General features: G+C 37.2%; 1 protein-coding gene across 2 annotated transcripts in view; it reads left to right on the top strand.

Moving 5' to 3' along the window:
* Nucleotides 1-25926, top strand: part of SPNS2 (SPNS lysolipid transporter 2, sphingosine-1-phosphate) — a 131844-nt gene that overhangs the window by 61900 nt on the left and 44018 nt on the right. For both annotated transcript variants that reach the window (XM_063457420.1, XM_063457419.1), the window contains exons 2-3: nucleotides 2118-2183; nucleotides 25148-25284. In XM_063457420.1, coding sequence (XP_063313490.1) covers nucleotides 2118-2183; nucleotides 25148-25284 — 203 coding nt within the window. The remainder of the gene's footprint in view (nucleotides 1-2117; nucleotides 2184-25147; nucleotides 25285-25926) is intronic.

Genomic DNA, 25926 nt, shown 5'->3' with positions numbered 1-25926 from the left:
TTTACTCAGATTGGGGGACAGCAGCAGAAAGAGGGGGATTGGTGACCAGAGTGTGAAAGAAAAGGAGGCCACAATTCTAGGGAAAATCTGAGACAGATGACCTCCACTGTATTGTTTTGTCACTGACTTATTGCTTGTACCAATAATTTTGAATTCCCGCTAAAGGCCTTGTCCCCCTTGTTTGCCTGCTCCTCAGGATTTCTAACTGATAAACCAAACAATGTTTTTAATTGGATTAGATTTGTAAATATGTATTACTGTGTTAGACTAAAGGTTTTCGCAGGAAGCAGAACTATTAAGTGCATGCCCTGCAGATAATGGCAAATCCTTTCAGACTGTTCGACTCAGTCAGTGTGTTCCGTCATTCGGCATCTTATAATGCAGGAACAATTTCAGTGCAACACAAAAGGAGAGCGGAGGCATTTGTAGCAAATAAAACTAATCCCTGAATTTGGCTCAATGCGGAGAATATCGCTAAATTAACTTAAAAGGTACTCTTTGTCACGGTCAGATGACCTGAAGATGGATTAATTGAAAAAGCAATCCTTGTCCTGAAGCTGTGGATGTGACCCACATTAGGCATGCTGTCTCTCTAGACCTTTTCTTCCTCCGTATGACATGCTTATGTGGCTTTTGGTTATTTTTAAATGGCTGGTCTTCTGCCTGTCCTAAATAATGTATGATATTTTAAGCTTGTGTTGTCTATTTTTGTTTTTGTTCGTTCTTTCTCTCTAAACCTGTTTTTCTCCACAAACCGGGGAAGCAGAATTAAGGAAATATAAAACCCTGGCAACAGGGATAGACTTACATGTTTGTAATTTATTCACTGAGCATTGCAGGCATAAAACATCTAAAAAAATACCAAACGGGTATTTGATAACTGGTTGTGTATTTCTAATTGTAACGTATTTTGTTTGAATCTGCTAGTATAGTGAGTGTATGCAATTTAGGAGGGACATGCCCTATTTCCTCAATCCCGCTTTTCTATCCTAATGTCCATCTTTTCTAGGAGCTCCATATAGAAGCGCCATATTCTTAGTGTGTCTAAATGTATAACAGAGTTCTATAGCAATAATACTCACAGTATTGTGAAGTACAAAACATGTGTATAGAAATGAGTCTGTGTAAATAAGATTAATTTGTTCTGATGTTAAAATGACAGTAGTTTAATTTGCTTATTTGCAAGTCCCCTAATATTTCTCAGAACAGCCCCACTCACACCACTAAATTTAAGTGTCACTCTTTGTCTATTTGGAATGTGAGAAGGTGTGCGATAGCGTTAGGAATACTAATTTGTATTTCTGACGCTATAGTGTCTGTGTCCCTCCAATATTTCATCAAATTTTTTCATGTAAATTTTGCTCCCCACTTTCTTGGCTCTGCTTACCTCTTCGCCTCCTGTGACTCACGTCCAATCCAATACTCCTCATTAAGCTTCCCCATAGGAGAGCATTGAATCAATGATGAAAAATTAAAAATCTTGCACCTTATAGAATCATATTAGTGTGTGTGTGTGTGTATACATTGAAAACAGACCACAAATGTCTAATCAGCCAGTCATGTGACACCAACTCAATAGATTAAAGCATTCAGACATGGATAAGAGAGGATCAAGTCGTTTAAACCAAATATCAGAATGGGAAAGATGTGATAGAAGTGACTTTGACTATTGCGTGATTGATGGTAATTGGGAATTCTCAGAAACTGCTGATCTCTCCCAGAACTTTCATTCAGTACTTAGAGGTTGCAGAGAATGGATCTCCTGCCTTAAAACTATTGGGGGGGGGGGGGTGGGGGGAGAGAGAGAGAGAGAGAGACTGAATTAATATGGCGGCAGCTGTTTACAACTGCATTTACAAACTAAGATATTGAATAAAAACATTTAAACAAATTGTTTAAAAAATATAATCTATAAATATGGTGAATCTCTAACTGTAGTCATAACATCGTAATTTTTTTAATCTAATTTCCTGATCGATATATGCATTATTTTTCAGATTACTTTTTTGTACTCTCTAGTCTAGAGACTACTTTATCATAAACTCAACTGAAACGATTCATCTATGTTTCTATTCCTACAGATGCATTAACGTGACTCGTTTCTTCTACTTTCTCAGGTGTATTACTGGACATTCAGCAACACTTTGGAGTCAAGGATAGCGGAGCAGGTCTGCTGCAGACAGGTGAGCGTCAGATTGTTTTTAGTCACTTTACAGTTCCAAAATTAATTTAGGCAGATGCTTTGACTTACTGTCCTATTCTGTCTGTTGAGTTCAAAAACATCTACAATACAAACTTCCTAATAATGGATGTTTTGGCTTGCAACTAAACCATAAAATAATGTCTGCCAATTCAAAATTATGAGCCAGCAGATCAGGAAACCCCTTCTGTATACCCTTATATGCTAATTGTTATGTTTTAGTTGCTAGATGTGTGCAGCTGAGTGATACTTACGGGGTTAACTTTTAAATGTATACATCAAACTTCAACTTAGATTACCATATGATGCAAATTTAGGTGTGTGATGGCTACAGATTGAGTGAGCATGTTTTCCTTGTGGACTCTTTTGCCTGCTTTTAATTAAAGGATCACTATAGGGTCAGGAACACAAACCTGTATTCCTGACCCTATGGTGAAAACCCACCGTTTAGGTGGCTTGCCCCCCCCCCCCCCCCTTATCCCCCTCAGAAAGGGTTAAAACTAACTTATTTTCAGCTCTCCACGGGTCGTCCGGCGCTGGCCCTGCCTCCTTGGTGACATTATCAAAACTGACTATTTTTAGCCAATCCAATGCTTTCCTAAAATAGGCAAGGGGCGGGGCCAAACACCATTTTGGCCAATCAGCACCTCTATGAATCAATGCATCTCTATGAGGAAATTTCAGCGTCTCCATGCAGAGCGTGGGGTTGCTGAATGGCAGGGCTGCTTACTGTGCAGCACTGAGCCAGGAAGCCCCTCCAATGGCCATGTAAGGAGTAGCCACTTGGAGGTGTCTCTAGGAGCAATATAAACACTGCCTTTCCAAAAAATAAATAGCTTTTGAAGTGAATCTTCAATACCTTGTAGCTGTAAGAACCAAGATATCTTTTAATTTTTATAAACTTCCAAAATATTTTGTACAGTTTCTACACCAAATGAATGGAGTTTAATAATAAAAAAAAAATAATGTAAAAATCTCATATCTTCTTCGAGATTCTGTAGCATATTTTAACCTCCTAGACAAAGATTTAGGCAATTGTTATGATATAATGTACTGGGCTACAATTTTGAACTTCCAATGCCCCTCCCCAGATTGGGTTCTGCATCCACATCTGATCTGGCATCAAGTGTTAGCATGCATGCATAGTATGCTCACACTGTATTTTGACTGTGCGTTCAAAACATTTCTAATAGCTCTATATTCAATGCTTCTTTTAGAGAATGCAGTGACTGCTTGATATATGCCTTATGTTAATAATGCTTCTCTACCAGTTTGCTATAAAACCAGCAGTTTTTACAGTGGTAATAGGTGCCATTGTAGTTGCAAAGCACTAAGCATTGAGAGTTGTTCACATCTTGAATATACTGTGCAATTTTGGGCATCTGTTCTAAAGAAGGATATTTTGGCTCTAGAAAGAGTGCAGAGGCGTTCTACAAAATAAAAATAAAATTAAAAAAGGAATGCAACATTTTAGCTATGAAGAAAGGTTAACAAATTTAAACCTCTTTAGTTTAGAAAAATGTCGCCTTAGAGGGGATATGATAACATTATACAAATATATGTCCAGGCCCAATACAAACCATTGTCTGGAAAACTATTCACGAACCGAACTATGTATAGGATACGAGGTCATGTGTTTAGACTGGAAGAAAGAAGATTTAGTCTAAGGCAAAGGAAAGGTGTGGGTTTTTTTTTGTTTGTTTTTTTTACCGTAAGGATATGGAATTCTCTGCCTGAAGATGTGGTTTTATCAGAGTCTGTACAGATGTTTAAACAGCAACTAGATACATATTTGCAAAAACAGAAGATTTAATTATATAACTTTTAACTGTAGGGTAATATATTCTTAATACAAGTGTAACTCTGACAAATTCTGGGGTCAAAAAGGAATTTGTTTCCTATTTTGTGCAAAATTGTTTTTCAAGCTTTTTTTTTTGCCTTCTTTTGGATCAACCGCAAAAAAACAGATGCAAGAAAGGCTGAACTTTATGGACAAATGTCTCTTTTTAGCCTATGTAACTATGTAATATACTCTATTGGTTTCTATGGGGATTTTACCTTATTTAGCACTTTTCACCAGAATTGCACACATTTATGCCATGATAAACCCCGCTCTCCATTTCTCCGAAAGAGAAATGTAGTTTTTTTTATTTACTCCAAATACTTGTCAAGTGTATATTGGGGTGTGTGTGTGTGTGTGTGTGTGTGTGTGTATGTATATGTGTGTGTGTGTGTGTGTGTATATATATATATATATATATATATATATATATATATATATAAAACATTGACATATATTGTATAGGAGAATATTAGATTTACAGTGAATATTGCGCGCGCGCAATATGAGGAGCGACAATAATATTAAAGTAGATTGTGTGCGGGGTGAGGTTTGTTGATAGTTGCATTTATGACCAGCAGAGAGACCGAAAGAAAAAAAAGAGAAAAAAATCAGTTTCAGAGAGATTGAGTTTCAAAAGGAAATTGGTGAAATGATCCAAGATGAAAGGATTCCAGTACTACCTGTACTCTTAAAACAATCATAGGAACTTGATAGTTTTCCAAAAGATGCAGCATAGAATGAAAATAGAAAGGACGGTGAAACGCTTGAGTTAAAAGGGCTGGTACCAAGGACGAGGTGCCAAAAAAGGAGAGCACTGAGAGTTATTTTAAGAAGAAAGCAAAAAGTGGGAGAAACCATTTTTCAGCGAGACATTAAGAAGTAGTAGTGGATGATCACGGGATTAAAAGTGGCATAATAGATCCAAAAAGAGTCGGTAGAGGGTAGTAGACTTCGGATTTAGCAGTATTTCATTTTATCTAAAACCAGATTGAGTCAATTAGAAGACTAATCACAATACATTCAGTTATGGTGTAAGGAGCCTGGAGATAAATTAGAGTAAGGAGATATAGAAGTCTTTTTAAAAATAATACTTGCATATTTTTTTTAGGAAGTTGATTTTGATTAGTAGAAAGAGAATACATTTATCTATTTACTCCACGATTGTTGTGAAGGTTATTACCTTTACCTGTTGTTAATGAAGTGGAGTATCATAGTATAATATTGTAATTCTAATTATGAATTATAATGGAACTACAGGCAACAAAATGGCTTTTACGAGAAACCTTTTGTATAAATCCACCAACAATAAGAGATGACCACATGAATCAGACTATTTGAATAATTGTAAAGGAAAAAAAATTAGACCTGATGCAACGGATAGAACCATCAATGATTCATATATTATTTGTAAAACTTGTTAAATTCTGGTCAGTGCAATACATGGCACAACTATCCTTACTGTCTACAGCAGGACTGTCGATTTGGCACACTGTGGTTTGCCATCGGGGGATTGTGGGACTCATCAGTGCTTTTAGATCAGGGCCCGTGTCAAAGAATTGGCTTCCCCCACGCCCTGCTGGGAGGAAGTGAGTTTGGATCAGCATGCAGGGGCAGGCACACACGCAAGGAGAGGAGGGGATCCTGGAGCCTTAGACTCCCTTCAGCCTTGGCCAGCCTGTCAGCTCCCACTGGACACCAGGGAAGCCACTGTCCTATACCATAAAGGAAAGGAAACCAGAGGGTAGCTACCATTAGTTAATTCTTACTTATATGTGTGCAAGTGTGTATGTGTACCTGAGTCTGTATTTTATCGCGTGTGTGTGTGTGTGCCCATTCAAATGGCAACAGTACATAAACACAACTGCTTTCAAATGCCATTACTCACAAATACACATTTTTATTGTTGTAAGAAAGTAATAAATTACATTTATTACACGATGTCAAGTGATGTTCTTTGTGCACTCCTTTTTTTTTTCTCTTGTTTATGTGTGTGTGTGTGTGTATATAATATATATATATATAATATACACACACACATTTTTTGCAATCAGCCCTCCATACCTATTTCAGTGGATAATTAGGCCCCCAAAACATATGAGTTTGACACCCCTGGTCTACAGTGAATGTTCGAGCTATGAAACTTTCAAATCCATTTTATTAAATTACGACATAGCTTGATATTATGAACATTACATGCCTATTTTGTAGGATATACATGTAATATTATATATAATAATTTGCATATATTTGTCTACAAACACTGTGAATATTTGCAAAGAAACCAAGGGTTTAAATAATGTGTCATGGAATAGAATGGAATGTATGTTATAGTAATGTACCCAGTGCTTTTGAAAACCATTCTGAACATCTTTCATCTGGATTTTCCTCCTATGTACCGACACCCAAAAAATGGGTGGAGTGCTTCCTGTCACTTACCCTAACTGACGCCATCCTCTGTGAACACACACCCCTTTCTATGACACGGCGCATGACATCATCAATGACACATGGAGGAAAAAAAATCACATCTCACATATTGATGGTGTTGCTAGAGCAATTATGCCCCGAGCCGATAAAAGTCACAGTTTCTAATGCACAGTGCCCTGTAGTTTCTCCTTGACCCAATAGTGATTATACGGTTTTGAATTACGGTTACTGATCCAGCTAGCCACTTGACCATTCTGAAATCTAGTATCCCTGACTTGGCTGTACCTTACCTGTCTAAATTTCTGTTTCCCCTTGACTCTAGCTAGTCTAAACTTTTCTCTGCCTGTCCGGCCACTCTTAGGCCTGGTAATATGCTTAATTACTGAGGGTATACTCTGCGTACTTGGGTTATAATACTTGTTCTTGACAGTTTCCCATTAGACCATGCATGTATTATTGTTCCTTCATGGATCTTAAAGTGGTCTTTTTAATGGGCATCCGTGCAATTGGCTTGCAGTAGTAAGTCTAAAAAATAAATAACTGCTTTCATTTTATGAATCATGTTTAGAAGGTCAGCACTAAAATCTGTGGCATCTACAGAATGAAAATATCCTTTAGGGCCATAGGCAGTCTTTCAGTGCTCAGTGAAGAAACCCCTTTCTTATTTTAAATACATACCATCACACACACGTATAATGTCAAAAGGCTTATAATGCCAAAGCTTATATTTAAATCATACAAGCAGAGAAAGGTGGCAAATGTCAGTGGCCTAGCTGCTGCTGGCGATCCCGTCTTGTTCCTCCCCTCCCCCGTATTCCATTTTCTTGATTTTGTTCAGCTTGACATATTTTAACCCCAACACAGTTTTGTTTTGACTTATTTTTAACACTATACTTCAGACATTTGCTGGCTGTGTACTTTCAGTTCCAGTTCCCAAATGTTCTAGTACGGTTTTATTTTTATTTTTTCAGGAATATAAAGCTTTTTCTTTTTAAATGGCCAATTCTCCAAATGTTTTGAATTACATTTTTTTAATCTTTACGTTGTATATATGCACTATGGCTGGTGGAATGTCTAAAAAGAAACATAAGATACCCGTGTGTTGAAATTTGTGTAATAGCTGCTCTTTCTGCTTTTAAATCCTCCTGGGAGGTGGCAAATGAACAGCATTCATTCTGAAGACAAAATATAGTTGCATACTTGACAAGATTGCGAAAAAAGTTGAAGTTCAGCCTTTGTAAATTACTTGTATTTGCTAAACTATAATAATTGCATAATGGTTTATACTTCTTAAAGTGGCTCTGTCGCCTCAAACTTACATTTCTCCTATCGTTTCCTCTTATCTTCCTCTATTGTTATATGTTTTAAAGAGAAATGGATCAGAAAAGAACAGATTCTGAAAAGGAAAGTGGAAACCATAGGAGAAACTGTTCATCTCAAAGTTAAATCACTAGTGCTTCTTTTCATATTTAATAATAATTATTAACTTTGTGGATTTTTTTAAAAGAACTTGATTTATCGCAATGTATGATCTTTGCAAGATAGTCAAAATGAATGAGAAAGTAGAAAAGAAAAAAAAAAAAAACATCAATCAAATGGTATGGTAATTCCAAGCATCTGTATTCATATTTAATTTGACATTAACTTTAATTGCTATTTGTGAATTGATATTGCCACATCAAATAATCTTGCATATCATGCTGTTTGGTAATACATGGCATTCCCCCGAATCCAGGTTCTTACTAGTAGGTCAGCAAAGACCAGGAAACATTGGGACCATAAATTGATGAACAGCTTCAATAGAATTCTATCAAATAATTGCAGATCAATCTACTGAGATAATCCTAGTTTAAAAATGTCACTTGAAAATGAGAGAATTTTCTATGTATAATAATGAGCATTTATAACCAACGTATTCCACAGCTCTTAACAATTCTAGAATGGGGATATCTGACAACAAGTAGATGAACTATGGAGAAGAGGAAACTGAGGATTGCAGTTTTAATGTGAGAAATCTCAACCTGGAAGATGGTACACTATCTCAGAGGTATATATTCAGTGACTTCTCAAGGCTCGGAGGAGAGCCTGATGTTAATGGGAAGGGAATCCCATAGCAATAGGATCTTCCAAAGAGCGTTGGCAGTACAGGAACGAGCAGATGAGAGGACAAGGCCTTGTACAGAGTGAAGGAAATGATTAGGGGTGTATTTGTTGAACAAAGAGGAGATGTGGTTGAAGAATGGAATTATCGAAGGCTTGTAGGTTAGTGCTAGAAGTTTGAATTAGGTGTGGATATTTGTCAAGTACATGTTTGTTTTCTTGTACATGAAGTCTATGGGATTTAGCTACTAAACTGGGAAATGAGCGTGTGAAGGCGTATGCTGCATTTTGTATACTTGGTTTTCCATCTGCAATAATTTTAGCAATTTGTGATTTAATGTATCGCATCCACTTTCACCTTATCAGAGTAAAGCCGGTTTCAGGTTATAAATAGACATTATGTTCTTACAAAAAAACTAGACAAAAAGAAGAAGAAGAAATTAGTGTTGCAAGACTTCCAATATAGCATGATTTAACCATGCCATTCCTGTTGCTAGTTGTATGTACTTTATTTAATATCCTGTGAGTTCCCACTGTTACTCGTTGAAGTTCTGTCACTTTTCCATTTTTGTCTTGAAACATAATTTATATTGGGAATATGAATTCTCTTTCTAAAACATTTTTTAGTCCAGTGTTCATATGAAAGAGGATATTAAGAAAGACTGCAAAACTTCTCAAAGTCCTAAGAGCATCACCTAGTTTATTCTGCAGTCTCGGCACAGCTGGAGGTATCTCACTAGACTGAACTTCTTTGTAAAGCGGAACTAGTAGGCATTTTGCATTTAGATTGCCTTTTAAACAGCGAATCTGGTTCCTTGACAAAATATCTGAGACTGCTGTTCTTCTTCTCTTTTGTTACTGCTGGATCACATAATGCAGGTGACACGATGAAATGGCCATTATCTTTAAATTATGTCATTTCAGCTTGCTTTTTAAGGATCAATGTTTCTAGAATTGTGGAACATTCGTGAGATCCATTGACCATTATATTTTTCCAAGACTAGAGTGTGCGGTCAAGTTGGCTCCCAAATTTGTTTCCCTTAAATGTCTCATAACTCTCAATGTCTATAGATGCTGACGGAGGGTGTCCAAAACAAAGAGTGTTTGCAGAAAAACAACATCGAACATGTATTCTAAAATGATTTGCATTATTAAACACACATGTACACACATTTCTCACTTCTTTGTCCTTCAGCATTTCCAGCAAGGGATTATACAAAGTGAAGGGTAGATGAACTACATCTCCCATAATTCCATGTCAGAAATGGTCTCCAAATGTTACAAGAGACCTGCTCATTTGTGCACCTCCTTGCAGGATATAATGAGAGAGCTTGTGAAATGATGCATTATCAGATAGTTTTACTATGAATTATTAAGGAATGAGCATGTCCATAAGGAAAAAAACATGGTCTGTGTGCTGTCAGATTCAATCAGACACTGACTCTGGTTAAACCCACTGAATTGTATAAACTGTGCTGAACCATGCCTTCATGATGGACACATCATATGCAAAGTCTGATATGCGATAATAACCCCAAAGTGGTTGTGGCAGTCCTCATATTTTAATTATATTTCAGGAAGCACTTGGGAACTGCTGGTTGGTTGATTCATTCAGACAATGTTCCTGCCAAGAAAATACATCTGCTGAAATATTTGCACTTACTTAAATAGCTAAATGTACTGAACAGTGATGGGGAAATGGCTTGATTTCCTAGAGGTTCAAATCATTTCAGTAAACTATCTCATGGATTTACTTATTTCTTTTTATTTCTAAGAATATTTACTAAATTTAGAATTGTAATTTTGGTGTTTTTTTGTTTTGTTTTTACATCATTGGTTGTAACATCCGTTTCAGCATCTTGTGACTGAGGACTATATGGTCTTGGTGCCTGGTTTAATAGCTCATCTGTGTAACAGAACTTTGTAGATTATACCAGCTGGTATAATTAAAATGATGGTCCTCACTGAAGCTTAAATTGTAACTGTCACATCAGGTCCCTTTTCGGCACTTCATTGTCAAGAGTCATTCCATCACTCTGTGATACTAAAGGCCGCGCTTGTGTGCATTCTGTTATCTGCAGAGAGAGGCATTATGAGTGCATGTGTGCTTGGACATTCTATAGGCATATTGCATTGTGGGAATTAGATTATTGTATATAGTTTGCTCTTGTGCCAAGAAAGCCACTCAGAGTGTAAATTAAAAAAAAAAAAAAAAAAGGCACTCGTCAGCCTGGTCTTCACACACGCCGGATTTACTGACCGACTCCCTGCCAGCCCCACTCATGGCAGACCATGCAAAGACTGCTGCTGAAGTACACTTTTTCTGTGGTCCTAGTGCCCTCAGCACAGCAAGAGCATGTCTAATGATGTGCTTGTACTGTGTTGGCTGCGGTTATTGGGTTGAAGGGACCAAAGCCTGATATTGGTATGGTCCTGCCAAAATCAGATCAGATCAGATGGAGGAAAAGCTAAATGGTAAAACTTTAAGTAAATCTGGTAATAAGTAGTAAATAAGAGTATTTTGAAAGTTTTTTTTTGTTTTTTTTTACTTTTTAAATCTAAAGCTTGCTGGCCAGCGTGTGTGTGCGCATGTGCATGTGTGTATGTTTATGTATAATTATGCGCACACACAAATACAGGTAAAGATATAAGGAGGCAGACTGATATGCACTCATACATGCATATAGATAAATACATGTGTTCTTATCCCTATCTACAGTGATTATTTATATTTGTATTGCAGATTCTCACTTTTTCAGTTAAAAGATGTTTTTGACCAGTAAAATTAATAAAAATAAATAAATAAATAAAATTGATAGTAGTCGTTTCCTAAAAGACAATATTTTATGTTTAAGGACTAAAAAGACAGGATCACTGAGTTGTCCACACTACATTGGGATTAAACCACTTGTAAATGATTTTTAACCTCTTAAGGTAAAATAAGACCACCATGCACAATATAAACGTAATTGAGATTAGGTTGTTTTGGTGCCTTGAATGTTCCTTTAATGTGGGGGTCATTCCAAATATGAGCAAGCCAAAAATGCTTGCAACAAGTTACTTTTTATTCTTCCAAATTATTCCATAATTAATAATTGAATACATTTTAATGTTGGCCAAAAAAAAAAAAAAATTCTGTTGCTCTGTTACAGTGTCTTTTGTTGCAAAAGCTATTTAAAGAAAATGATTGATGTTACAGACTTGTAGATCAATAGATTCAATCAGCCTAAAATTTTGGGATATCTTGTCTGTGATTTCTTAAACAAAACCTTCGCTCATAAACTGTCTAAAAAATGGTTGGATATTTGCATATATTTAGATTATAATTCAATAGAAACCTAAAAATGAGAGAGAGATGTGTGTGTGTGTGTGTGTGTGTGTGTGTATATATATATAATTAGTATGTGGCAGTTCATTTTTTCTCCATAGCATTTAAACCCAGTGATTCTGTGCTATTGCCTATGTTATGGTAATACACCTTTTGTAGCTGTATAAAAGATTCAGATTGTATATATATTGGTGGTTTATAAAGTTTGGAATTGGCTACTGTATTATCTCACTGCTATTTTCTATCCATAATTGTCCTTTTATCGTTCACTTTACAAAATTGTTTCGTATGACCTGCTGCTGCGTTCGCTTTGGGAATGTGTGTTGATTATCCAAAGTAAATATTCCAAATCTCTGATATCAGCACCCCGGACAGCAGATTTGTGTGTTGCCAGCAACTGCTTGTACTTTGCGGTTTAACCCATGCAGTGCTTCTGTATTCACCATTTGACATTTGAGTTTGTTGCTCTCCTCCCAGCATTTAAGGTGTTAATTCCACGATTGGGCTTCATGTTAGTATTTTAAAGAACTCATGTGTGAGAATAATTAGCATGTCTTCTGTGCACGAGCCAAGCTGTAACACTAAAGAAATTAAAGATCTGGCAGGACATTTTTCTTTTAAACGAAAAATCAAATCCATCTCTGTTTTTAGTTGCGGGTAGCTTTTGTGAAACTGGTTTCCCCTTAGTGAAGTACACTGGTATTTCAAAACTGAAACAAGCTTATTTTATAACAGAGTAAGCTTTGTTTCCATGCCTTCTTGGCTTTTCTAAAAAATCTTTAGACTAGAGTTATTCAGGTGGAAAATAAATAATCTGAAGACTCCACACTTTGCCCTGTGTGTGTCTCCCCCCTGACTGAAACGGTACTCTTCAGCCTTTATGCTATCACATTGTGTTAATCGGTCACCCAGCAGAATACTTGGAAATATTTGCTGTACACTGCAATCTAGAATTGTATAGAGCTACTTTGGACTTTTTAGCAGAAAGCATTGCTGAAGATATCAGCAGATGGCAGTACTCCGCGTGGCCTTTTTGTTGATTCAGCTTTTAGCATTCTATTTCTTGCATACACTGCACAATATAAATCTTTCTAATTATATTTTATATTCCACCTTTTAATGGTAGAATAATAATATGTCTAAGGATTCATTCGTTGCAATCAATATTTGCTACAAAGTGCCCCTAAGTCCAGTAAATGATCATACACAATAGTAATGCCAGCATTATTTTTGCATAACTCCTTGTGTTATGTAGTGTGGGACACCCATCTCTATCTGAGTTAGAAGTGGTGGGAAATGAATAAGCAATGGGCTAAAGTTATGTGGGCAAATATGACATGTGGAGATTGTTCAAAGCACCAGAGACATGTGCGCAACTACTCTAACTACATGATGTTATGAATGAAGTTATATATAAGACAGGTGAATAATATAATTAACAAATACACCAGACTAGACTATGACTCCTGAGCATTGACTTGTATGAATGACTTCCTCCTATTGGGAATTTAGGTTATTGATGAGAAAGGATGCAAGCTAATTTGCCTAATCATACATCCTTAGATAATATGTTTGACTGAATGCTTTGTAATAACCATTCTAATTATCTTGAACAAGGGTTATCATTTTGTCTTCAAAAATGAATGATCACGTCAATGGAATCCTGGCATTTTCTGGGCAGACTGTTAAACTGACCTAAATAGAACTTTCAAAACGGAGGGAAGATCATACTTCAATTTCATAGCTTAGCATTTAATTGCATATTTAAACTGACAGGTCAGAATGTGTCATAATACTTAAATTTATAACTTATAGGAACAATTACTATTGTTTCGAGGAATGAGGTATAACCAGAAAATCAAGTGATGTATGCAATGCTTTTTAGGCCACAAATTATTAGTGTAGTTTCTTAAAGAACAGCGAAGAGAGATCACAGTTATGGTGCTCACTTGTTTAACTTGTCAAGTGGTAAATGTATTATGTATTAATTTTATTGAAAAAGTGGACACCGTTATCTGTTCCGGAATTTGGAGTCAATATTTATTTTGTTTTACAGTCTAATTACGGAAACTGTATTTTAAAAAACATTTTTACTCCTCGCTCAGCATCTACTTTTTATTTATTTTTAATAAAAGCAAGTGTCCTTATGTAACAAGCAACATAAATATTACTGTTAGGGTGCCCCAGGCATCATCAGAGTACCCACTCCAATGTTATTTTTGCTGTGGAACACTGGCCTGGAATGATGTGCATAGTATAATTAGGAATAGAGGACAAGACTCCAGACCAACGTTTAATCTACATTACAGCAATAATGTAGCCCTGTTTGTATTATACACACGACTTCAATGTTTAATATAACACACATTATCCAGCAAGCTGTGTTTGTGCTGTGAATGACGATGACTGCATTCCATAGACACCTTGTAAGTAGTATAAGCTCTTTGTCTCATGCCCATGCAGAGATTCACTGTTTCTCATACGAAGTAAACGCTAATCTTTTTAAGAAGGAAGGGTGTTCTTAAATTTTCCTTTTTTTTTTTTTTTAACGAGCAGTTCACAATAGGCAAAGTAAACTGTCTATACTCAAAGAATAACATGTTTTTAACAGGAATAATACAGAAGGTAACACAACATAGAAACCTAAAGAAAGGAGAGATGTGAAATAAATGAAATAATAAGAGTACATGGGTGGTGGGGAGACTCCAAATACTGTGTTTCTCCGAAAATAAGACCGGGTCTTATATTAATTTTAGTCACACAAAACACACTAGGGCTTATTTTCAGGGTAGGGCTTATTTATTTACGGTACCGGTATGTACATTGAACCCCGCCTTTAATTAATCCACCCCCCCTTTAATTAATCCACCCCCCCTTTAATTAATCCACCCCCCCTTTAATTAATCCACCCCCCCTTTAATTAATCCACCCCCCCTTTAATTAATCCACCCCCCTTTAATAAATCCACCCCCTCTAATTAATCCACCCCCCTCTAATTAATCCACCCCCCTTTAATTAATCCACCCCCCTCTTTAATAAATCCACCCCCTCTAATTAATCCACCCCCTTTAACTAATCCACACCCCCTCTAATTAATCCACCACCCCTTTAATTAATCCACCACCCCTTTAATTAATCCACCCCCCTTTAATTAATCCACCCCACCTTTAATTAATTCACCCTCCCTCTAATCCACCCCCTCTAATTAATCCACACCCCCCTCTAATTAATCCACACCCCCCTCTAATTAATCCACACCCCCCTCTAATTAATCCACACCTCCTCTAATTAATCCACACCCCCTCTAATTAATCCACACCCCCCTCTAATTAATCCACACCCCCTCTAATTAATTCACCCCCCTTTAATTAATTCACCCCCCTTTAATTAATTCACGCCCCTCTTTAATTAATTCACCCCCCCCCCTTTAATTAATTAAGTCCCAGACATAAAATACCGGTATCTACTCACAGTTCAAAGAGTCCGACCACTGGGTGTCTCACTGCCCGGAATGTATCCTTCCGCTGAAGATCCGTGAAGGCAGACTGACGGCGCTGCGCACGTCGTCATCACGCTGCGCACGTCGTCATCACGCTGCGCGATGCCGCGGCCCGCAACGCTCCTCCCCCTCCTCCTCATAGAAGAAGGAAGTCCCGCCGGGCCGCAAAGGTAAAATGCCTAGGTCTTATTTTCGGGGTAGGGCTTATATTGCAGCCCACCCTGAAAATTCGGCTAGGGCTTATTTTCGGGGTAGGTCCTATTTTCGGGGAAACACGGTAGAAATATAGATTGGTCAAAAAAATCTCCGAACACTTAATCATTGCCCAAGCTGTATAAAAATCTGAGCCAACCATTACAAGTTACTCAAGAACAGCAAAGTTCCACTCTCAAAATGTGCAAAGCAGTGCAGTGGTGAATGTTAGTGTTTATCGAAGAAAAAGAGGGAAGATAATTGCTAAATCAAGAGCCCACGTGTCAAAGTTGGACAATAGAAAGCTGTCTTTGCAAAAGTGCTTGTCTATGCGAATACTAAAAGATTACGGTAAGTAGTTGTTATTGAGAATAGCCTTTCTGTAGAAGTAGGAAAGACCTGCATTTACGGAAAGTGATCTTGACCCAGTGTCGGCTTCTATGCGATATCCTTATTCTGCTGTTGTGCATGTGGTAGATTGCTGGACACCACTACACTTTAGAAGGGTGTGGAACAGCCAACCCATTTCCTGCAAGTTTCCTTTGATGCTTACTGTGCTTCATATTCGTGAGATTACTTTTCGTTATGTAAAGTATTCCTGTAAGTGGATTTATGGGTTCAGTGCGTAGACCTGACCTACTGTAGTGGTTATGGTGCCTGGAGTGACTTGGTGCCCCCCCCCCCCCCCATTGTAAGGGATAAAAGCGCTTTTAAAATGGTTTGACTTCTTACCTGGTTTAGCTCTCAATCTCCAGTACTTCTGACGAAGATCTGGAAGCTGCTAAGCAGGCTGAGAGCTAATCGTGTTCATCCAATGAGCGAAGTCCTGTGCAGCTTGGCTTGACTCAAGCAAAGGGCTTCCGTCTCTCTCTTAAGTAGGGAAGGTGGGGAACAGTGCTCAGCAGACCCCAGGTAAGAAGTCAAACTGTTCTAAAATGTTTTGACTACTTTCAAGGACACTCCTGATACCATAACCACTACAACTTGCTGTAGTGATTATGGTGCTTTGACTATTATTTGAATCAACATTAATGGGATGAAGTAGTTATAAGCCTTGTTACCGTTTGAGTGTTCATTCATAAACTGCATAGTTTTTTATTTAGCAATGCACATTCTAGATTGTAGTAATCAATGTCCAAGACGTTTTCCCAAAATGTGGCCTCCCTATTGGATATATATATATATATAGAGGGAACATCGAGCTAAAAGAAAGGTACATGAAGGAATCACTGGTAGAAAGCAGAAAAGAAGGGGAATCCGAAAACATCCCCTATACAGACACATTTACAAATGAACCGGAATGTGTACAGATGAGTGCAATACTTGTGTACCAAACATTCTGCTGTATAAAACATTGTGTCTAGAATAAACAGACACCTTTGATTCCAGGTACAAGAGATATTGATTAGTTTACCAGTGTGCAATATTATGGAAATAAAACATTTTACTAACCAAAGTATTTGCAAGTACATTTTTGGTGTATGTAATTCAGTGATGGGGGTATTTTTTAGTTAGTATATACAGGGACATAGAATTGTTAGTCCGCGACAAAAAAAAGCCCAGGGTACAAGAAGGTTAAAACATTTTATTTTCTTAAACGCCCCCTAGTGGCTGCATATATACAGTTTAAAAAAAGGAAAATACCAACTGCAGACCTGTATAGTAAAAATAAACTTTAAAGAAATGAAGGATATGATCACCCGATAAAGAAAACGGGCTGGTCACCTTCAAGCCACCCCAAGCAGCGTCTCAAACAAAACAATAAACAATTTTATTAGTAAAACCAAAGAACAAACAAGGTTCTAAAAGTAGATGTATAAATAGGACCTGGTATCTCCAGAAATATTGTTATGCACACCTGTATCAATCTCTAAACAATATAACAAACTCACTCATGACAAAGTAATAGGTAGGATACATGTGGTAATATATACTGAATAAAGTCATACACCAGAACCCACAGGGTTAACACTCTAATGTAGAAATCGAAAGGATAGAGGAGGTCATAATGGGAGAAATGAAAATAAAGTTGAGATAGCCTATCAAAGGTAAATTGGAAGGCTACATCCAACCACTGGTAGCTCACTAAGCCCAACCACCCTCATATATAAATCCAAGGCAGGAAAAATGCCTAAAGAGTAGTGTAACACCCTGTAGGTAGGATAAATTAGATGGATCTAAATCAACATAAACAGCCCAACGCACGTTTCGGCGGTCTAACCGCCTTTATCAAGGGCAAAAAGAAAAGTAAAGTAAACCACATACAATTTCCCCCCAAACCTATTTAAATAGCTCCCCGTACCTCCCATCCAATGTAATTGGTTGTAGCTTGCCCATACGCAAGTCCGTATCAATAGGGAGGGGTAGAGAGAACTGCGCATGTCGAAAAGCTCCGCGCGTGCGCATGTCAAAAGGATGGTTAATTAGTGCGCATGTCCGCACATCGGCGGTCACGCATGCGCGAAGACTTACTGCATATCTAAGAGGAAGTATCAAGGCGCATGTCAAAAATCGCCTTAGTAGTGCGCATGTTATTTATTTTGGCACACAATTATTTTTTGTTTAACAACCATTTCTACCAGCAGGTGAGGGGTACCGCTATTGGGATGGCTTGTGCCCCCTCATATGCAAACCTTCACCTGGGTTGGTGGGAACAACAGATACCCGTATGCAGTATATCTGTATGTAATAGAGAGAGTGTGTAGAGAATTGGTGCATATAAGTGAAGAAAAGAAAGGAAAATACAAAAATCAAGGGAATCACTGTAACAGTGTTATTACCATCTGAATGAGCAGCGGACACCAAAACCCCAGCGTTTTTACAACTAGGGCTGTTCTCAAGGGTAAGTATTTTTTTACCTTAAAGCCTGATTTTCCCATTCTGTATCCTACAAGGTCAACCTCAATAGTTGCTGTTATTGAAAACCCCTCTAAAAAAAATAAATGAAGGCCTCAGATCTCTACAGTACCCTAATTAGACCATTACATGACTTTCTGAGGTAAAATGTACATTTAAATGGTGTAAATATTACCGTGTACTTTTCTGGATATAAAACAGCAATGCAAATCTGATTACTTCATGGGCAGGCTTTTAGAAGTTATAATGAAAAGGAAACCACTGCAAAGTGCTTGTGGTTTCGCAGAATATAAAATATGAATGTCAGTTTCTCTAAGACGGAAAAAATTAAATAAATCATAGAGGTCCCCTCCCCAAATGGCTTTTACAGTGTAAATTTAGGGTGTGTATTGAGTAGATATTGAATAGTTTGTGTGCTTTCTGTAATTCTCATGGTACACATTCGCCATTGCTGACTCAGCTGGTCACAGCATCCTTTCAGGATATCCTCAGCAGGACTGCATGTCTGGGAAATATTAGTGAAACAAATTGAGCTGCAGGGAGGGATACGTTTTATATGTGCGTGTAGCCATAATAAATATGTGTGTATATTTGTATCTGTATATATCTCCAGAATTCAGTTCCTTAATTAATACACACTTTGACATGATCTTTTTAGGTTCAGGTTAGAGAAGGGTTAAGGTAGCATAGGGGTTAATTGTCTGTGATGGACTAGAGTTTATGTTTAGTATTTGTGTAGTGTAGGGGTTGCAAAGACACTAAGCGTTAAGGCCACTATATCTTACTCTAGTGGTTTTGTTACATACAAGATAACAATGTAAAACGTTGCTTTTTTTTTTTTTTTTTTTTAAAGGCAAATTTACATTGAACTGAAAACATTCCTCTAATGGTTGTCAACCAGACAGCTACTAGAGTCGCTTCTTAGTTTTTACAGATCTTCACATTCGGTATCCTCTTACACAGCATGACCATGCTAAACACCGCCTTAGGATAACGCAGGCAATGCACCTGTATGTCCTAAATGAACTGCAACTACACTACACATTAATGCCTACACTACACTGTCACTAGTGATAGTGATTTCATACTAATGCTCAAGGTAGTGCTACATTTTATACAACGTGTTTTCTGTGTAAAATAAGGGATAATTAACCAATAATTACTACAGAAAGACAATGTTTATTAGGTTCTAGATTGATCGTTCTATTCGGTTCTAACAAAGGCAGAACCGTGTCACATGCAGTTAAAGGGATTCTATAGTGCCAGGAAAACAAACTCGTTTTCCAGGCACTCTAGATTTCCCCTCTGTCAAGGCCCCCTCCCACGACACTGAAGGGGGTTAATAATCCCTTCAGTCACTTACCTGGGTCCAGCACTGATGTCCCTCGGCGCTGGCTCAGCTACGCCCACGCTCCTCCCGCGCCAATGTCTGCCGGCGGGGGAGACCTAATGCGCAGTTTATCAAAACTGCAATAATTACCACTGCAGGGTTAAGGGTGATGGGAGTTGGCACCCAGTGCACTTCAATGAGCTGAAGTGGGGTGGGTGCCTACAGTGTCCCTTTAACTGCGCAATGCAGCAACATACACTTTATAGATATGGAGGTATGTTTGTGTCCACCGAGAAAATAATGCAGGTTTGAAACTATATCTAAAGCTTTCAAGGCACAATCCTATTACTGCTGTCTGTCAATGAGAAGCAAAATATATGAATGATTACTTTTGAGAACTTCCTAGCAGACTTGCAACTTCATAAAATGTAATGGAGACATTGGAACTGCTAGAAACATAATTTCTGTAAAACACCAGCAAAAGTTTTGTTTGCATGCTTATGTTTTAATTTATTTAAATGTTAGATGAAAAAAATCAAACTTTCCGAGTGTCTGAACAGCCCTAAAGTGTTAAGTTCCATTGTCAGTACTCTACAATTTCTGGTTTACTGTGTAAGCCCAAATGTTGAATCCTCTGTTATTTCCAATGCACTAGGTGGCATTTTCTGAGAAATCCCTATTTGCAATTAGTATGGACCAGGTTTTGCTTTTGTTAAATGCTGAACTCAGTTGCTCTCTATATGTGAATGCATTTGGGAGCACATTTCTTGGGTGCCTTTTGACATTACTGACTGAATCCATAAAATCACAAGAAGCTAGAGGTGTTTATGTAACTATTCTATGTTGGGGGGGGGGGGGGGAGGAGTGATTTACCTGTGTTGAAGGAACAGTTTAGGCTGTGTACTGTAGTGGTTAAGGTGCTATTCCTTTGTATGACAAGCACTCCGTGTTATCAGTATCCAGCCTATATTCACCTCCTTAGCTCTGCAATGTCTGGGGTAGTTTTTCTAGATATGTGTGTGTTAAGTTCAGGAATATGTAGTGATGGGCAGGGCATGTTTAACAATGAGGAACATGAAAAGACAATTATCATAGGGGTTGACTGGATAAACCGCTCAGGTCTAAGTCTTATAAAGTCAAAATAAAGACACAGACAGATGTGCCGCTACCATTAGGTGCTTTCACATATGACACGTGATAGGAGTCAAAAGTTCATATGTACAATTTTTACAAAGAACTCTATTGTACATATTGGTCATTACGTTGCATACGAAACTGTACAGTGAAAGAGCTGTTCAAACAATCCATTTTCAAACTAAAATATAGTATTGTTTACATAACTATTCTCATTTTCAGTGCTCCAATAGCCCATAAATTGCCACCTTAACCCTTTAAGGACTAAACTTCTGGAATAAAAGGGAATCATGACATGTCACACATGTCATGTGTCCTTAAGGGGTTAAAGGGACACTATAGTCACCAAACAACTTTAGCTTAGTGAAGTTGTTTTGTTGTATAGATCATGTCCCTGCAGTCTCACTGCTCAATTCTCTGCTATTTAGGAGTTAAATCACTTTAGTTTATGTTTATGCAGCCCTAGCCACACCTCCCCTGGCTGTGACTGACATAATCTGCATGAAAATAAAATGGTTTCACATTCAATCAGTTAACTTGACTTTAAAGTTTTTATCTCCTTTTCTGTAAATCGAACTTTAATTACGTAGTGGTGGCTCCTGCAGGGTTTAGCAAGCTGCGGACAGAACAGGAGATGAGAAATCCTCAATTAAACAGACTCTGCGATAAACATTAGCTGACTATTTACAGGAAGTGTTTAGGATGGCTGTGTAAGTCACATGCAGGGAGGTGTAATCTGGGCAGTATAAACAAAGTGATTTAACTCATAAATTACAGTGAACTGAACAGTGAGACTGCAGGGGCATGAACTATATACCTGTTTCAATAAACTAAAGTTGTTTTGGTGACTGTAGTGTACCTTTAGTTCTTTGCCTAAAACACCATTTTGCTGGTGTTGTGCAATTCTGCCTTTAAGGGTAACAATAATTTTGTGCACCTGCTTTTTTTTGTTTTTTAAACAATCTTTATTTATGGAGTTTGAATGGTATAAGTAAGACAATTAGAGAATCCAGTAGTGCAGAAAGGTGGTGACAATACATTTTGATCAAAACTTACTGTAGAAGTTGATTGCACATTACAGTGAATGATTGTTTAGGATTTGTTATTCCAGTATCAGAACTATGCTAAGCGTTTAAAAAAAAAAAAAAAAAAAACATGTCAAGGACCTTTTTTATTTTAATAGTACTGTTACTTAACAGTGGTTATAATCATGGTGACTGGAGTCTGTATATGCAGTGTTTTGCTATCAATTGCTGCACAAATGGAGTTTAAAAATGTTGTTGCCACCCGCATAATTAGCTAGCCCGCTTCAGGCTGGCCAATGCCCATTCTGTGCATATCAGGAGCACTGATACAGCTCCTGGCAGATAAGCTGAGAGCTCAAGTGGATATGCAGACCGAAGATGGCGGTGGCCGCTAAGGACACCTTCAGGTATGTACAACAACCTTCTCCTTCACCGTGTGGTCACTAGACCATCACTGGAGATGTCACTTTCGAGAGTCTTTGCAAAATATACAAAGAACCCCAAAGTGACAGATCCGATTTAATGAAATAGTTTTCGAAAACTTTAGGCATAGTGAGCAACCAGCATAATCAGAAGGTATAATATATGATTTATGAGTATGTAATGAACTGTACATATGGAACCTGTATTTTAAAATGATCAATTTCACAGAGTGATTTTAAATATTTAAATCTTATTATCAAATCAGAACTGGTTATTAATTCTCAAACTTTTATTATAAGGAAACTTTTACATGTATTGCAATCCCCTTCAATAGGAAAGAGTTTGTGAAGGTATTATATATGCTGCAAGTCTATAAAAATACACTATATGTTTTATATTAATTATTTAGACATCCAAAAAAAAACATAACATCCAGTATCAATGTGAAAAACGAACAATAACTGATTTTGTTTTTTATTTTGCTTCAATAATACGAAGCTGTTTAGTTTTTCCTTTTTTTTTTCCCTTCACAAACATGCTAACTAGTCTTGAAACTACAACATTCCCAGCTCACTTCTAGCAAACTGGAGTTTCCAGCAGGAAGAGATACATTGTGTTACCAAACTCCCATGAACTTAACTGGTCACCCCTCAATCATAACTGCGTTAAATTCCACGGCTGGTTTATACGCCTCTTTTAAAATTAACTATTAATTAGGCATCATTTGTGGCACTTTTTTTCCATACCTCAAACATTTGGTAGACTCGCATTAATGCCATACCATATGTTGTATGTATGTTGTTGTTTTTTTTTCTTTTTGTATTTTTCTTTTTAACTTTCTCAATTACCATTGACATAGGAGAGAACACCGCAAAATCTACACAATAAACTTTTTAATTTATAAAGTGTTTGTATCTAGTAATTGCTGCTTCACAGACAAAAATGAAGCAAACTCAAGTCTGAATTATTTGCTGTCTAAGTTGATGCCAAAAGCATTATAGAGCAGCTACCTCTTCCATGATACATCATGGTTAGAGACTGTTTCTGTAACCGGGCCTCTTAAAGTATATGCCGTATTTTACAACACTATAATACTATGTTATATGTTGTTATAATGCACAATAAATTGGCTTGCACACATAAGACCTATCAGAAACAATTACTAGAAAGTAAAAATCAGTGTAGCAAAATAGGTCTTGCCTAAATACTTATGTTGTCTGGGACAGGTGTGTAGATCATAACCATATTGTCACATTTTGCCCACAATATATAACTCTAAAGAAATGTGAAATTGTCTGCTCCTCCCTTTGCGACCTTTGCATTCTCGTATTCTAGCAGTTTGCACAGTCATGCAAGAGGTTGGAAACTGTGCTGATTCACAAAAATGATGATTGCGAAAAGTCTGTTTTCAAATAAGCTTGCCCTTTCTTCCAGCAATAATTGTGCAAAGGTCACTTTAATTTATTAGATTTTTCTTCATATTTTGAGTATTATCTATGCAATGTATCAGAAATAGAGATACATCCGGTGCTGGAGTGCTACTGTTTTTTTTGGGTTTTTTTGACAAATTTTATTTTATGAATTTTTTGCAAAAGCAACATGGGTTACAGAAAGGAAAAGGAAAAAAACGCAGGTTAGATCAAACTCAGGTTTGTTCACATTTTAAAAAATTTCTGCGAGAACAACATGAGCTACAGAAAGGAAAATATACATGGTAAATCAAGCACAGGTCGATTCACATCATTCCCTGTATTGGGTATCATATCGGCTATGTGCAATATCTACATATCTCCACGCAATAACATTGAAGATAACATCAACCTTGTCATGTTATTTTTGCATCAGTGGTGTCAGGTATAAGCATGCCTAAGAGGCCTAGTGGGCTGTCTGAGTGGGGTCATAGCATAATCAGTGGGAGCTGATGTACCGTGATCCACCCTGCATCTCTGCTGTTCAGGTCCTCCTCACTCAGGCGAGTAATGTGCCAGTAACTGTTACCTGCCGAGTGCCAGTGCCCTGGGTGGAACGTGAAGGCCTGAATGGTCAACTGAATGGACAATCCTTTTGTTTCGCGTTTTAAGAGGGTTAAGCTAACCAAAAAAAAAATCGAACTAAAAATAACTATAGATGGAGTGCTTGTTTTAAAAGAATTTAGCACTAGCAATTTTAAAATGTTAAATGAAAATATATTTGCATTATTTATTATTGTAACAAAACTGTTTAGCAATGTTCACTGACAACACCGATTGTTTCTAATGTCCATGCAGGTAAATATTTTCTTTTATTTCTACCTGTTCTCCATTGTAGATATCCAGAGAGGAACGTTTTAGCTCAAGACAAATCTTAAAATAAGCGTTTGTAAACCTCTGCTCACTCGTATGCTAGTCCACACTCCCAGGCTCTAATGCAGCCGCATTATGGGATCAATTATTAAATCTATGAGATTAGATTCCATTTTGTCATTCTTTGAAGGAGTATTGTTCTTTTATTGGTATATTTTTGACACTATGACTCAGTTTCATTATACAATACTGCAAGCAGTTAAACCCTTTGCGTTCCTGTGGGTGTTTCCTTTATCACTATGTCCATAAATAGTTGACTTAATAAATGTTGTTTGATGTGGTTACTGTTAAAATATTCATGTTTGTAAATCTACTGCTCTAAAAATATATATATATTTTTATAAAATAATTCAAATCTCAACTGTGCAATGAACGTGTTCTATATTGCTTGACTGAGGGTATATAGCTATCGAACTATGGTTTTCAAATTCTATTTCTTTTCTTGCAGTTTTCATCTGCAGCTTCATGGTGGCCGCGCCAATCTTTGGCTATTTAGGAGACCGCTTCAACAGGAAAGTGATTTTAAGTTGTGGCATATTCTTCTGGTCAATAGTCACCTTCTCAAGCTCCTTCATCCCAAAACAGGTAAGATCTTGAAGAGCATTTAGGGATGCTGAATATACTTGTTTATCTCTGTGTGAAGATCACAATTTGAACCTAGAGATGTTTTAAACGTATGGCGGAATATGGGAACGTTTCTGACAACTGCATGACTTATACTTTTGCATCTGCTGACTGTTTTTTTTTTTTTTTTTTTTTTTTTTTTTTTTTAAATTCTTTATTTTTGGTGCAATAAGAATTACAAACAGGCCTGTGGTGCCACGACAGCAGACACAGGCTCAATGATGCAGACACAGTCATGACAATATTCAGTTGCACGATTTTTGTATATAAGACAGGATGTAGTCGCATGTGTGTTGCATATAGAATGTGTACATCGGCATTTGTGAGATGCGTTTCTATAGAGTACAAGAATTTAAACTTTGCTTTTAAAACTAGGAACATGCTTAAATAACTTAGGCTAAACATGAGAAATAAATTGAGAAAACACACTTATGGGTTGTGCATGAGACTGTGGATATCATGTTGTAGAGCTTGGGTGTTTAACTGTATAGATTGTGTCACCAGTTTGAGAGGTAGGGTAGCTTGTACCGGTAGGGTTAAACTGGCTTTAAGTGCTTGTGGGCCTTGTTTCTAGTTTGGTAGAAGCTCGCAGGACAGGTGAAC

Source organism: Pelobates fuscus, chromosome 1 (genome assembly GCF_036172605.1).
Source record: "Pelobates fuscus isolate aPelFus1 chromosome 1, aPelFus1.pri, whole genome shotgun sequence".
Lineage (NCBI taxonomy): Eukaryota > Metazoa > Chordata > Amphibia > Anura > Pelobatidae > Pelobates > Pelobates fuscus.
This window is presented reverse-complemented; position numbering and strand designations above follow the sequence as displayed.